Below are 15,275 nucleotides of genomic sequence, written 5' to 3' on the forward strand. Positions count from 1 at the left end.
AGAGTTCTCGGAGCCCTTCCCAGCTGCCCCACATTCAAGCCTGTTGGCTTTTCCCTCAACAGTAAACCACTGACTCCTCCTTACCGTCTTGCCTGCTTTCCCCACGTGTCCGTTACCTTTGCCTCGAAATGCTGGCAGGCTCACTCTGCCTGGTAGTCTCCATCCATGGTCCCCCACCTCTTGCTTTGGACTTATACTGAGGTAGCCTCCCAAACCAGTTGAATGCTATGGAGAGGAAGCTTCTCCTTTCACAGCAGCCAGTAAGGGATAGAGTCCCAGGGTGCCCTACAAGCACACACCACCATAACCTAACCTCCTTCTGCTAAACCCCTCGATTGCATCACAAGCCGGGAACCAACGCAGGGCTTTGGGGGAACTTTAGAGAAACCAAGGTCTGCCAGGCCAGAGCCACCATTTTTTCTTGCCTGGCTGGGCCCTGGTCTCTCTCTGGAGACTACTGAGTTCTGACCTTAAAGTAAAAGCCAGAGTTCCCTGCTGTGGTGTGTCCAGCCATGTCTGTGGCTCTCACAGTTGCTTCTCCTTCCAGCCTCACTACTCGAGATCATGTTCTTGGAAACCCCCCATCCCCACTCTGCCCTCTAATACCTCCATGGCTCATTCCCTCACCCCATAAACCCTTGGCTGAGTGTTAAGTGTGCAGACTATTCTGCATAAAGTGTGTGTGTTTAGCACAGATCAGGGTCGCAATGTTCTAGGTTCTCCCAAATGTTAAGCAGTGCCTGACACTAGGTACAATTCGTTCTCGTTCTCTGTCTCTCTCTGTCTCTCTCTCTTTTATGGTGACTCATCTATATCCCTTTTATACATGGAACATACCTAGCTAAAGAAACTTTGGGGCAGTCAGTAACAGATGAAATGCTTAAGTGAGACCAAAATCAGGGTCCGTCTGAAAATCAGAAAATTGGTAAAAGAAGAAGAAAAGTGGGATGTCACCAAGCGCTGAGAGGACAGAGCACAGCTGAAAATGTCCCGCTGCTGGAGCGAGCTAAGCAGGTGCAACCGCTCTGGAAAGGACTTGGTCATCCTGTAAAACTGGGCATTCGGGGGTTGGGGATTTAGCTCAGTGGTAGAGCGCTTGCCTAGAAAGTGCAAGACCATGGGTTCAGTCCTCAGCTCCAAAAAATAGAAAGAAGGAAAAAAAAAAACAAACAAACAAAAAAAGTGGGCATTCGACTGGCCAAGTGTCTCGGCAGCGCCCCCTATGGGTTCCTGCTCTTTAGAAACCAACAGACAGTGTTTTCACTACACATTCACAACAGCGCTGCTAATGTGAAAACTGGAAACCACCCCGTTTCCTAACAGTAGGGGACAGAGGGGGACAGAGGTGTTACAGCACGCTCACCGGGAGAGCTATACAGCAGTGAAAGTAACCATAGTGAACCAGCTATGGAAATGGCATTGAGAAGTTAAAAAAACTAGTTTTGAATTATAAAAAGGTATTTTCCCAAATGCTGTCTAGAGGGGTGGGTGAGATGGCCGGGCAGTAAGAGCGCTTGTTCTTGCAGAAGACCTGGAACAGTTCCCAGCACCTACATGGCAGCTCGCAGCCAGCTGTAGCCCCAGTTCCAAGGGCTCTGATACCCCTTTGTAGCCTCCATAGGTCACTCCTTTATATCCCATTGCTTTGAGACGGAATGGCCACACTGTCTGCCCTTACCCAGACACACCACCATAATGACAGGCAAGAGCAAGCCCCCGGGAACTCTGTGCCTCTCTAACGTCGTCTTCTCTCCTTTTCCACAGCACGTCATCTACTCTGTGAAGTTCTTCATTTCGTACGCAATTCCGGATGTGTCGAAGATCACGAAAAGCAAGATCAAGAGGGAGAAATACCTCACACAGAAGCTGCTTCACGAGAGTCACCTCAAAGACCTGACCAAAAACATGGGACTCATCGCCGAGAGGATGGGAGGAGTGGCTGACAGCAGCGTGAGGCCGAAACTCGAATGAGAGAGCGCTTTACGGTCCTGAGAAGCACTTTAAAAGTAATTAGCTGTCAGGCGTGTTGTGAATCACTAGAGAGGACGGTGCAAATGGAGTCCTCGCCTTACCCATTTCCGCCCTATATGGTTGTTTTTCAGTTTCAGCTAGCAACGCGGGAACTGGAGAAGGGAAAAACTTTGATCAGGAAGGGCATAAAACCGCCTACCTGGAGGACCTGACTCTGTCCCCTCCTTTGATAAATTGGTAACAGAGAAAGCCTCCAGGTGGGCCCAAGTCCTCTCGGGGGGGGAGGGGAGGAGGCTTTACTTTCCTGACCTCAGGTGCAGAGTTCCTTTTCTGTTCTTAATTTTGCCAAATCTATCCCAGACCTATTTCGTCCGGATGGCACCGCCACCAAAGACCAGGCAGACCTCAGCTTTAATCGCATTTGTGTTATCAACAACAGCCAGCTCAGGATTGAGTTTGGATGCTGTTGGGAGGTGCCAGGTAGACTCCAGAGTTCACAGTACTTCGCGTCTTACTGTACCCCAGGGAAGGAGACTCCGCTGCCTATGGAGCCGCTTCTGTATCTCTTCAGCCTTCCACCTCCAAGAAAAGCTCGTCTTCGATTGCCGTGAAGATGGAGGGCATTGAATGAAGCCTGTCTCCGTCACCCCGCGGGGACATCTGCTTTCTAGCAGTACTCCCAGCATGCTCTGGGCCTGACCAATGATGACTGGCTTTCAGATCTTAAGGGAGTAAGAGGAGAAGGTAGTAAACTCTTACTGATCTGAACGGTTAATTTACCTCTTCTTGATATGTAAGTTTCTTGGTAGGATGATAATCAAATGATCATGACTGTACCGTCCTCAACAGAATGGGCTGGGAAGCCCATCAACTTCATGCAGAAGGCAGGCACTACCAATCACCAAGCGCCTTCTGCCCGTCTCGCTGAGAAGGCTGGTGGCCTGACGACGCTGGGCATAGTCAGAGCAGCAGCCAGTAACCCAATCACTAGCCATGTCCTGTGATCCTTCTGCGGTCCCGCGTCACTCACAGGGATTCCCACTGCCTTCTCTGCTTGCCGCTGTGACCAGCTTCCTTGCGGGCTCTGTCCCTTTCCTAGGCCTGCTAACTCATTGTAATCACAACTGTGCCAGAGACAAGTCTACCCCGATCGTTGCCCAGGATTCGATTTGAGCCCCAAGCCTCCTCTCAGGCCATCAGGGAGATTCTGGGAAGGCTGGTTTATCTGCTGGTGGCTCGCTGCTAAGCCTTAGCTTCCTGGTGCCCTCCCTCCCTGTTGCTTGACTGAAGTTTCTCCGCAGCCTATACATGCCCGGCCTTTCCTCCATTACCTCTGATATCTCGCACCCTGGACTGATAACAGAGGTCAGGGCAGGGTGAAGAAGGGAGGCCCTGCCTCACACCATTTCGGGATTGGGCCTCTGCTGACTGGCATGGTGGGAAATGGCTTGGGTGACCAGGAGCCGAGCCAAGGAAAGTGAATGGTTTGAGAGGCTGCCGTCTCAACACTGAGCTGAAGCAGCTCTAATTCCTGGTTTTAAATGCCCACCGGGAATGGCTTACTAGAGAATCAACATGATTAATCAAAACAGTGTTCTGAGTTCAGCGGAAACATTTCCCCTCCCCTCTTGTCCTGGGAGTCCAGGACCTGCCATACAGTGTCTAACCACAGTTAAGCTAAGATAGAAATGACTGCCTTCCCCCACCCTCAAGGAAGGTTCTCACTCCACAGCTAAAACCAGGTGCCACTCCCTGCCCTTCCTCCCCCCACCCCCGGCCCCATCCCAACTGCCCTGGAGTTCCTGCTCCCTTCGTTACCTCTTCTCCAGAGCCTGTGCTCACCTTCAGTCACACTTCACACCATAGGAAAGGAGATCTTTCCTCTCATAACTCTCCCCTTCCTTTCTTTGTACATACAAAGAAAACATCGAATTTAAAAAGTGCATTTATCCACGTGTACCCCCAGCCAAGAACTCCCTTCACAGTGCAGAAAGTACCACTGTGGACAGAAGAAACCAAACAAACCCTGCGTCTCTGAAGGGAACGTTCATGGCGTCTGATGCTACCAGAATGCTGACCGGCAAAGTTGCCGTGGGCTAAAGGGTCCCACGGCATCAGTATCATTCCTGTGAGACCTGTGCCAAGTTGGCGATGGAGAGGACATCTGCGGTGGCAGTGAGATAACAGCCCCCCCAGCCCCAGGAAAGCCAAGGGCATGACTGTGAGGGAAGATCTGGCCACCCACCTGTCTAGCATGAACCACTAGAGAAAGTCTGTCCTTTTGTAATGCCTTTGCGTTTTAATGGATGAAATCAGTAGACCCAGTACTCAGGGGATTTTTCTTTAAATGTTCCTTGGATGTTTTAGGTGTCCCATTAGAAGTAGAAGGCCACGGTTTGTCTTGAAATTAAATGAGGCCACCTGGTAATGAGTCTGTCAAGGTTTCCCCTTTGCGGGGCACATGGGTCTTGAGTTTCATGGGGCACTCATTTGTGAGGGGGGCAGAGTGGGGTGTGTTGGTCCCATACTTGTCTGCTCCTTGTGTCCGCTCCAATTACGTCTGAGAAGTGGAGACAGTGCTCACAGCTAAGCTAAGACAGAACTGAGGTTCATGATGCTTCCTGTATCCTGTGTAATGTTTGTAACTGATGTTCGTTCATTTCTATGCCTTTTAATATTTTTAATGAGCATTTTAATAAATTCTGTTTTACAAACAATGCTGTGCTCTAACTAGGTTTTAATAATTGTCTTACTGATGTTCTTAAAGTGACAGGTTTCTGAGATTTGCCGGTAACTGGTTAAGTATCACTTAGATGATAGATGTGCACTTCTGTATAGAGTATATCTAAAATGAGTTTTTTTTTAAAGCATTCTTTTTTCTTAATTTATTTTATATATGCACTGTAGCTGTCTTCAGACACATCAGAAGAGGGCATCAGATCCCATTACAGATGGTTGTGAGCCACCATGTGGTTGCTGGGATTTGAACTCAGGACCTCTGGAAGAACAGTGCTCTTAACCACTGAGCCATCTCTCCAGCCCCTAAGATGACTTTTTCATGGCCTGTGGGTACATGGACTTAGATGTTGTAGATGCCTGAGCCTGATAATCCAGGCGAGCTGCAGGTTCTGCTCACCCGCCCAGGTACCCTAGAGTCACCAATGAGATGACACCCTTGATCACTAACCCTCTTTTGGGTTTTGTTTGGAGATGGGTCTCACTGTGTAGCTCAGGCTAGCCCCCTCTAGAGTTCTGAGACTACAAGTTGAGCCACACACCTGGCTCTTGAATGCATTTTAGAACAGTACTAACAAGGAACTTTCCTCTTCAAGGCATTGTAAGTACAGCAAAAGGTTAGTTACAAGTTTACTTCTAACGCAAAGCACCCCTTTCTCAATGGGGAGCTCCTCAGTACTTGATCATAAGATGCAAATTCTCGTGCCATGTTTTAAGAGACTTCTGCATATGAAAGTGTAAATGTTTTAAAAATAATCTTCAGAAGACAAAGTGGCCAAATAGATACACACGGTGCTCTTGTTTTTTCTCCTTCACAGAGGAGCCAGAGTGACAGGTGCTTAGGGGCACAGGAGGTGACTGGACTCAAGGATTGAGAAGCGTGGGCTTGTTATCACCCTGGTTTCAGACCAGCTAGGGGTGAGGAGGCCCGTGAATTAATAGCTCAGTGAGTCAGATTAACACACGTACACACACACACACACACACACACACACACACACACACACATACACACACACGATCACAAAGCCTCAACAACAAACTGGATCCACAGGAAGAAAGAATATCTGAACGCAAACCAAGCTGTTGAAATAAGTTATTCAAACAAGGAAAAAAGGAGAGGGGGGAGAATGAAGGCATTCAAAGCCTTCGGAAACAAACATGCATTTTCAGCGTACCACAGCCTCGACCTCTCTTGAAAGGAGACAATACCCAAATTTGGACAGATTCAGAGGTCAAACGTCTGTGTGTCCCCATCTCTGGGACGCTACAGATACTCTACCTCCCTGGCTCAGCTCATGGTTGCCCTGCGAGCCAGACTTGACTTGGAGTGACTGTCACAGACCAACTGTTATGGTGTGAATATCAAATGTCTCCTACAGGGTTATTTATTGCATGCTTGGTCACCAGCTAGTGGCACTATTTGGGGAGACTGGAAAATGTAGGAGATGAGACGTCACTGGAAATAACAGGTCACTAGGGGCATACCCTCAGCCTGGTCCCCAGACCTTTGATTCTTTACGCAGCCTTCTATACCACATGCACCTGCTGTCATGATGCCATACCTCACCACAGCCCCACACAAATGGCCACCATGTGCTGTGCCATTTGAAATGTATCCTACCTTGATAATGTTAGCTGTGTTGTGTCTTATAAAAAGAGAGAAGAAAGAAACAAAGACAGGATCCATTTGGTGGTGGCACAGTACTGTGAGGTGAAAGGGGGTTCCTCTGTGGGCCCTTGCTGAGGTATCCCTTCCCCATGAGGTGCCAGTATAGAATAGTTTGTTTAGGGCATGGGGAGGGGAGTTGAGGGAATAGAGGCAGAGAAAGGCAGAGGGAGAGAGGGAGAGAGACAGACAGAGTGTGTAGAAGAGAGGCTGGCCCTGAACTTACGGAGAAAGAGGGGAAAGGGAATGGAGGAAGGAGAAAAGACAGAGAGGATAAGGGGATAAGAGATCGAGGAGGGGGCAAGCAGCACCTTTTATAGTGAGTCAGGCACACCTGGCTGTTGCCAGGTAACTGTGGGGCGGAACCTAGAAGGAATGCTAACAAGCTGTACGGTCAGTCACGAGAGAGCAACATACCCACTGGGGAATGTGTATTGGACAGAGAAAGGAGCTGATGGTGCCATCCATAAGAAGTGGGGGTCCAGGAGCCTGTTGAGATGAGTATGTGGCCAGTCACATGTGGTTTTGTTTAGGTGCCATTCCTCCCCCCAGAACCATGCCTGTCACTACAAAAGCTAATAAGATCCCGGAGCTTTTTCTACAGCCAACGGTCCAGCTAGAAAACTCCTGGTGCCACCACCATCTCGCTCTGCAGCTCCTTGGAGCACCTCTGCTAAGAGCGGTTTCGTCTGGCTCCAGCTGTGACCCACTTCTGCTTGATCTGGTGGGCACTGAAACTAAAAATACCTAGCAGGAGTCCTTGCCCATCACCCACCACAGGCGTGCACAGCTGTGGGGGAAGCCCTGCATCTGAGCGCAAAAGCCCACAACGGCAGAAGAATGGACGCACAATCTGTCCTGCGTCTGCACTTCTGCACGTCACCTACATTGATCACTGGCACCTTATCTGGTCGTGTGGTACTGGCAAACCCCCATGAATGTTACAGGGCAGGGAGAGTGACTCTTGACACTGCTTCCCATGAGGTGCCTGGTTCCACATCTGTGTCGGAGGACAAACATATTAGGTCCCTTGAGACTTGGGGTAACAATACCATGGTTCATTCAAGTAGCTGTGTCTGAGGAGGCCCACGCTGCCTGATTACAGACTTCCACACAGAAGAGCCACAAGGGACACGCTATGGTGGTACCAAAGCCAGGCCTCCCGTTTAGAGTATCTACAATCATAAAAATCAACTCTTGGTCTCTCTGTGGTTTCTCTGTGAAGATTAATCTTACTTGTTAGCCTGATTAGAAAGAGATATGCCTAGAAGATTAGGCCAGCCCACCTCCTGGTGTGTTTGGGAGAGCATTTCCCAGGACAGTTAGAGCATTAAAGCTCTGACCTGACCAAATGTTTAATCCATTCAAGGATTCAGAGTTTGAACAGCATATAGGATGTGATAGGACTGTGGAGAGCAAGGTAAACTTAGAGAAGTGGGTCACTGAGATGTCTTATTAGGTTTCCACTACTGTGATGAAATCTTCGACCAAAATCAACCGGGAGGGGCAAAGAGTTAGTCTGGCTTACACTTTTCACGTTCGTCATCATCGAGGGAAGCAAAGACCATGGAAGAACACTGCCTATGGCTCGTTCACCTTTCTCTCTTCTACAGCCCAGAGCTACATGCCCAGGGGTGACACTGCTCACAGAGAACTGGGACCCCCACTTGAATCATTACCCGGGAGAATGTTCCAAGGACTTGCCCGCAAGCCAATATGACAGAAACGACCCCTCGGTCGAGGGTCCCTCTTCCCAGGTGACTAGCACAGGGCAGGTGTCTCTGCAAAGTCATCGAGGCCCTGACCCCTTCCTGTTACACCTGCTTCTCGTGTGTCTTGGGGAAGCACCTTTGCCCCACCACACCCTTCCACGGTGATACTTTGTCCACATGGGCTTGGGAATGGAGGGCTGTGAATTAAAGGCACTGGACTGCAAGCAAAGTAACCCACTCTCCCCTCAGGGGCTTCCTTCACTCAGATGTTTTGTCAGAGGGACAAGACCCTAGCACACCATCTAGCTCTGATGTGATAACCACCTGTGCCCCAGGTCACAAGATGCCATAAGTACAACACTGTGTGACAAACTGATGCCCCAAGACATAGCTTTCGGAGAAACCTGCTTATTTAGGAGATCTGGCCAATAAGGGCAGAAGAGATATTCATTTATCAGATGCATAAACCTTAAATTAAGACACCAAAAAATGGGGAACCATGATACTATAATTCCTGCTAAACCATTCCCTCCAGAGACACCCCAACATCTGATAAAGGATCCAAAGGAATGATTTACTTTAAAGTCCAATGAGATCATTAAAATACAAACAGTTAAACTGAAAGACAAAGCAGGCTATGGGTAAGAATATATCGAAAAAAGGACGCAGTTAAAAAAAAAATCTCAAAAGCAGAGAATTCTGTGTATCCTACAAAAGTTAGTTGAAAGAATGAATAGGAGAGTTGGTCAAACAGAAGAATCTCAAGGCTTGAAAGCAGGCTTTCCAAAATAGCATGCAAGTAAGGGGTGATGGGAGCGAGAGAGAAGGGATCGCATAAGAGCTGCTGAACACCGTTAAAGGGGCAGTCTTGTATAAACGGATGAAAAGAAATAAAGGTGAGAGGCATGGAAAACCCATTCGATGAACTGTAACAGGAACCGTCCCAGTCTTGTGAATGACAAGGACTTCTAGGTATAGGAAGCCTGGAGAAGCTCAGATAGACACCACCAGAAAAGACCCTCACCCTGGCCGAGAGAGAGTCCAACAGTCAAGAAGTACAGGACAGAGCATTTTAAGTGCTGGGAGATAAAGAGGCCAAGTCACTGAAAAGCAGCCCCATTAAGGTAACAGCAGATCTCTTAAGTAGAAGTCCGATACACAGGATGCATTTCAAGTCCTGAAAGAAAAATGCCAACCAACACGGCCGTACTCAGCAAAACTACCATTTAGAATCAAAAGAGAAACAGATAACATCCAAGTTAAACCACAATGCCGGTGCAGTGCCACACACCTGTGACCCCAGCACATAAAAGGCGGAGCCAGAGGATCTGTGAGCCTGAGGCCTGGCTGGGATGCATAGGGAGAGCCTGTCAAAAGCAAGCAAATGAGCAAGCCCCACACTACACATCAAGTGGGTTTCACAGACATTTGCAGAAGAATCCAGCAGCGACAGAGGACATGTTCTTTCCACCAGCACCCAAAACTGGATGTGCCAGAGGCAGGGGTTGTGTTGGGGGGGTGTAACACCCAGAGGGGGACTTCCCCAAAGGTGGAATGAAGGAAGGACTTGCTTGAGGGGGTACTCTGAGGAGAGAAAGGATTCATATTGAGTTGGAAAGTGAGCAAGTAATATTTTTAAGAGAGAAAACATGAAGCTACAAATGTCTTGACAGTGGAAAGAAATGAAACCGTATCATCAGGTCCTGTATCTTTCCTGATCACTGTGATATGTCATTAAAAAAATCACAGAGAAGTTTTGGGAATTATATAGACATATGCAATGAGATCCTTCTCAGGTGAGCTGAATGCATATTGAAAAATTACATGAAACAGTGTAATTGGGACCAAATGCCTCAGCCTTGTGGGCTGTGAACACCGGAGGGGGTGGCTTTAAAGGAAAAGAGAAGGGATAACAGATTAAAGAAAAGTTCAGAGGAGAAATAGTAAGGATTGAAGGGTTTGGACAGGGAGGAGTACCCGGGGACTGGGGAGAGGAGAGTGTAGGGATGAGGGAGGAGTCGATGGGATAAGGGAGTAGGAAGAAAGCAAGATGTACCTGTACAGAAGCGGATGGACCGTCAGGAAGGTAACACACTGTTCTCTGAACGAACTAAAGACTCACTCTGTCAGGGCTCAGCGGAAACAGGTCATTTAAGCCTGGCTAACACCCCAGGCGTGGGAAACTAGTAGATTCACTCAGAGAAAGGATTTCTGAGAGTTAAACTTACTTAGCAGCAAACTGCCTTCTAATGGCCTCTGCCAGTATCCACAGACAAAAGTGGCTTCCACACTTAAGCGAAGCAGCCTCTTCTTACCATAACAATAGTAAACGCCACCCAAGAGGCAGAAAATAAGTGAAGGATATGGGCCCAGCCCGAAGCAGGCCGCTTAGAACACCCTCTCACGGAGGCTCAGGAAACAGCTCAGAAGGGGTAGGAATATGTAGGCGCCAGAAATAGGTGCAGAGCTACAAAATGATGCAGCTGTTGGAATCACCAACTCGCATAGGCTCCGCCCACCGGCATCGGCTCCGCCCGCCGGCATCGGCTCTGCCCACTTGCATCGGCTCCCACAAGACCAGCCCTGTCAACCAATCAGGGAAAGGGGATCAGACCTAGGGCCCTATGGGAGAGTAGGAACGGCTGCCTTTAGCCAGGTGTCCTTTGCTGAGTCCACCGGCCTCCAACAGTCACACAGATGGCCCTGCTTAACTCTGCTGAGTCACAAAACGAGACAAATGGACATGAGTGCATGGGAGGTGTTTGTGGGAGCTGTGAAGGGCAGCCTGCGGCGGTCGGGAGGTAGGGAAGGTTAAGTGCGAAGTGTACCTATGTGAAATTATGAAAAATAATAATTTAAAATTAAAAGGCAATACTATCAGAGAAATTTACAGCAGAGTACTCAATCAAAATACAAAAACAAAAACAGAAAAAGAACGATTTCAAAGAAGCATCTTAACATCCATCTCAGGGTCTTAAAGGATGAAGAATAAACCACACCCCAAAGCGGAATGAAAGGAAGCAAGAGATCAGAGCGGAAATAAATGAAACAGTAAAAAATAACAATACATGGGGATCAGTTGAAACAGAAGAAAAAAGCCTGACAGTTAGCTAAACTAACAGAGATCTGGTAGGATCTGAATTCAATTAGAATTACAGAAGAAAACATGCAAAAATGCTAAAGTTTGGGGGAGGGGGTAAAAACTATGCTAATGAAGGAGAAAAACTATAACTGGGCACATTTTTAGATATAGCACTAACCAGAATTTAACAAATATGATATTACAAACTTGAGTATACCAATACCAACTGACCTCGTAAGGAGAATGGTCAACAATGAAATTTAATCAATAATACAAAGCTTCTCTACAAAGGAAAGCTCAGGTCGGGGTTTCTCAGAGCATTCTATGAAAGAATGGATCCCACCCATATTGGTCATGTGACGTAAGCATCACCTTCCTGCTGAGACCAAACACAATCCAGGAAAAGAAGGGGGAAGAGAAGAAGGGAAAGAAAGGAAACTATAGATGAAAGTCCCCACTGAACACAGAAGTCCACAGCAAAATCCTCTCAAAATGAGTTCAAGAGCAGATCAAAATATCCACACACCATGATCAAACTGACTTCACTCCAGGAATAGGAGGATGGCTTAACATGTGCAAATCAGTAAACATAAATGCCTTAACCCTGGGAAGGGATTTTAAAAATCAAATAATTATCTCAAGAGAAGACAAAATAGACTTGACAAAATTCAGCATCCCCTCGCAAGGAAAGCTTTGAGCAAGTTAGGTATAGAAGGATCGTCGTCAAACAAAAGCTATATATAAGAAGCCCATTGCCAACGTCATGCTGAATGTGAAATGTGAAGACATTTACTCTAAGGTCAAAAACAAGATTTCGGTTCCCAATCTCACTACTTTTAGTCAACGTACATTTAGAACACTAGACATTACTCGAGGGAAATGGTAAACACATACAACACACATTTATTGGTGATGAGATTCTACATAGGAAGAAAAATGTAGACAACACCAAAAGACCGTTAGAACTAATAAAGTAAGTCTGGAAAGCAGCAGTGTATGAAATCAACACATAAAAAGCAGTTGTCTTTGTTTACAAACAATATAAGTTTGATAAGAAGCAATTAAGAAAAGTAGAAAGTGAGAGAGGAACAAATGTTGTTCCTCACATTCACTGGAACTGCAGGAGCCGAAGGGGGCTGTGCTGGACTGAGGGGCGTCAGAGGAAACTTACAGTCTCTCCCACACCAGAACTCCCAAAACACTAACTGCAGGGACCAGTGACTCCCGCTCTGCTCCACGCCGTACCACAGAGAACCTGCTAGAATTCCAGCAGCGGTTCTCAGCCTGTGGGTCACAACCGTCAGGAAAAAAACATACATTTCTGATGGTCTTAGGAACTGCAGCACCGCTCAGTAGGAAAATCACAGTTAAGTCGCGATAAAAATAAACTTGTGGTTGGGGGGGGTCACCACAACACGCGGAACGGTCCTAACCAGTCACAGCCATTAGGAAGGTTGAGGACCTCTGAGGTAGAGGGATCTCAGAGCATCGCCTTTAACTCAGGACAGCTGTGGTAGCAGTTCACTCCGTGAGGACTCCTTAGCGCTCTCATTTTATACGATTCAACTTCCGGTCTTGGACGCATGCCTCTCGGGTTTGCTCTGCGCCACTCAGCTCTCTCTAAGGCTTTCTCTGCTGCTCTCTTAAGTCCTTCAGCCTCATCTCACAGACTCCTTCTCCTTACTCCTACATCGTTTCCTCTTCCTCTCACTCTTCTCTGCTCCTCTTCACTTCTTAACGTGACCTTCCCTGGATCTGACTCTTTAACGTGTACAGACTCCGACCTCACTAACTCTGCTTTGACTCCTTTATTCTTCGTCCACCTCCATGTTTCTCTTTTCTAAGTTGATCCTTCCCCTTGCCCACACCATTGACTAAAATCCAAGTATACGTACGTATTGCCCTTAGTTGTCTATCCTTCGACGGTCTAAGTTAGCGAAGTCTAAGTGACCGCTGTTAGGAACTGGCGAATAGGACGTTGATATAGCTGGCAATATCAAGCAGCTTCAGTTGTCTTCCCGGTTAATATCCTTCTCACAGAATAATGCAGTATTTACATTACCCACCATGATCTCCAGGGCTATACTAATTTTTTTCCTGAACTTTATACTCAGCTCTACAACAGTTGAGGCCCATTTGGATATTACCACGCTTCAACTAAAAGAATATAGCTGGAAAAACCCCCAAGCAACAAGATAACACACCACCACAAAAACAACAACAATTCAGGACAACATAATTCTTCCAAAATTTACTAACTATACAGTGATGACAACTAGGGAGAGTGAGTTAGATGAAACCCCAGGGAATTCAAACTAGTGATTTTAAATACGTGCAAAGACACAAACATCTCAACAACGTAAGAAAGGGAATTCAGTCGTGAGATAGAAATACTGGACGAAAAACCAATCAAAATAGAAGACAGTAAGTCTCTGGTGGTGTGAATAGGTCTGGCCTCCATAGACTCACATGTTTGGATGATTGGCCCCTTGGGAGTGACACTGTTAGGAGGTGTGGCCTTGTTAGAGTAGATGTAGTCTTGTTGGAGGAAGCCCGTCACTGTGGGGGTGGGCTTACAGGTCTCCTATGCTCAAGCTAGGCCCAGTGTGGTACACAGTCTCTCTGCTACCTCCAGATCAGGATGTAGATCTCTTGGGTGCCCCAGTATCAGGTCTGCCTGCATACTGCCATGTTTTCTACGACGATGATAGTGGACTAAACCTCTGAAACTGTAAGCCAGCCCCATTAACTGTTTTCCTTTATAAGAGTGGTCGTGGTGTCTGTTCACAGCCATAAAACCCTAACTAAGTTAGAAGTTAAAGAAGAAATTTTATATAAAGTTTCTATGATAGACTGGCTCTAGGAGAAGATTTGACATCTGAACTTGAGGACAATGTAGAGGAAACACCATTCAAACAAAGAAAAACACAAAATTAAGATAAGGCACTGCTGAGAATTTCATGATATATAGGATGCTGTTAAAAGACCAAAACGCATGGATGCTGGCCATAAATAAGGAAGATTTTCATTTTAAAGGAGTGAGAATAGTTTCAAAGTAATCATAACTGGAAAATCCCATTGAGGAAAAGAGATGCCAGTCAAATACAGAAAGCACTTGGAATATCAAACAGACAGGACTTGGAAAGAACACCCCCCTCCATAATAGAATTAAAATGTTAAATACACAGAATGGAGAAAGTATAGTGAGAGTAAAAAGAAAAACACCAAGTCACCGTGAAGGCAGGTGCATCAACGTAACAGCAGATTTGTCAGCTGAAACTTAAGAAGAAAAACCCGAAACACCACAAAACAAACGCAAGAGTCAGTACCCACCTTTCAGGACTAACTGGAAAGTGAATGGTCTTGCTCACCAATCAAAAATAGATGGATGGATATGGATGGATGGATGGATAGATAGATAGATAGATAGATAGATAGATAGATAGATAGACAGACAGACAGACGGGTGGATGGGTGGATGGGTGTATGTATGTATGTATGTATGTATGTATGTATGTATGTATAGATGGGTGGGTGGGTAGGTGGGTGAATAGGTAGATAAGTGGATAAGGTGGATAGATGGATAGATGGGTAGATCCTAGATAATTGAGTTCAATCCATGAACCCAACATGATGAAAGGAGAGAACTGACACATTCAAGTTGTCCTCTGATTGTCATACACGGACCATGCTGCATGTGTTTCTCCATGCCCCTGATCAAGAAGTGATGAATCTGTAAGCTAATTAGAATTTGTTTCAAATGGAGTTTGAAGTGTGGCCAAAAAAAAAAAAAATAGTAATCTTTTAAAGGGCACACTCTAGTACGCCAGATCAAAGTGCAGGAACTATTTGTTGCCTCCCATGAATGTACCTTACCACAAATACAGACGTTGCCTTAGAGGGAGAGGATGGAGACAGTATTCTAAGCAAATGGACTTACGAAAACAGGAAGGTGTCCCTATTCTAATATCTCGCAAAATAGACTTTAAACCACAAGTAATGAGAAGAGATAAAGAAAGTCACTTAATACTGGTTAAGGGGACAATCTATGAAAGAGATATTATGACCCTAAAGATACATGCCAGGAGTAGTTGCCCCAAATTTC

General features: G+C 46.5%; 1 protein-coding gene and 1 long non-coding RNA gene across 13 annotated transcripts in view; one reads left to right on the plus strand and one right to left on the minus strand.

Annotated features, from left to right (window-relative positions):
- Window positions 1-4,688, plus strand: part of Ano6 (anoctamin 6) — a 180,031-nt gene extending 175,343 nt beyond the window's left edge. For 5 of the 12 annotated variants that reach the window (XM_087557551.1, NM_001401001.1, XM_087557556.1 and 2 more), the window contains 1 exon segment: window positions 1,765-4,688. In XM_087557551.1, coding sequence (XP_087413677.1) covers window positions 1,765-1,971 — 207 coding nt within the window. In that variant the 3' untranslated portion in view covers window positions 1,972-4,688. 12 annotated transcript variants of the gene reach the window in all.
- LOC134479558 (uncharacterized) overlaps window positions 1-10,213 on the minus strand; it is a 34,374-nt gene extending 24,161 nt beyond the window's left edge. Inside the window, exon 1 of the long non-coding RNA XR_015625925.1 lies at window positions 10,145-10,213. This is a non-coding gene — a long non-coding RNA (uncharacterized LOC134479558). The remainder of the gene's footprint in view (window positions 1-10,144) is intronic.
- Between the last annotated feature and the right edge of the window lie 5,062 nt (window positions 10,214-15,275).

This window comes from Rattus norvegicus, chromosome 7, assembly GCF_021556685.1.
Source record: "Rattus norvegicus strain SHRSP/BbbUtx chromosome 7, alternate assembly SHRSP_T2T, whole genome shotgun sequence".
NCBI classification, from domain to species: domain Eukaryota; kingdom Metazoa; phylum Chordata; class Mammalia; order Rodentia; family Muridae; genus Rattus; species Rattus norvegicus.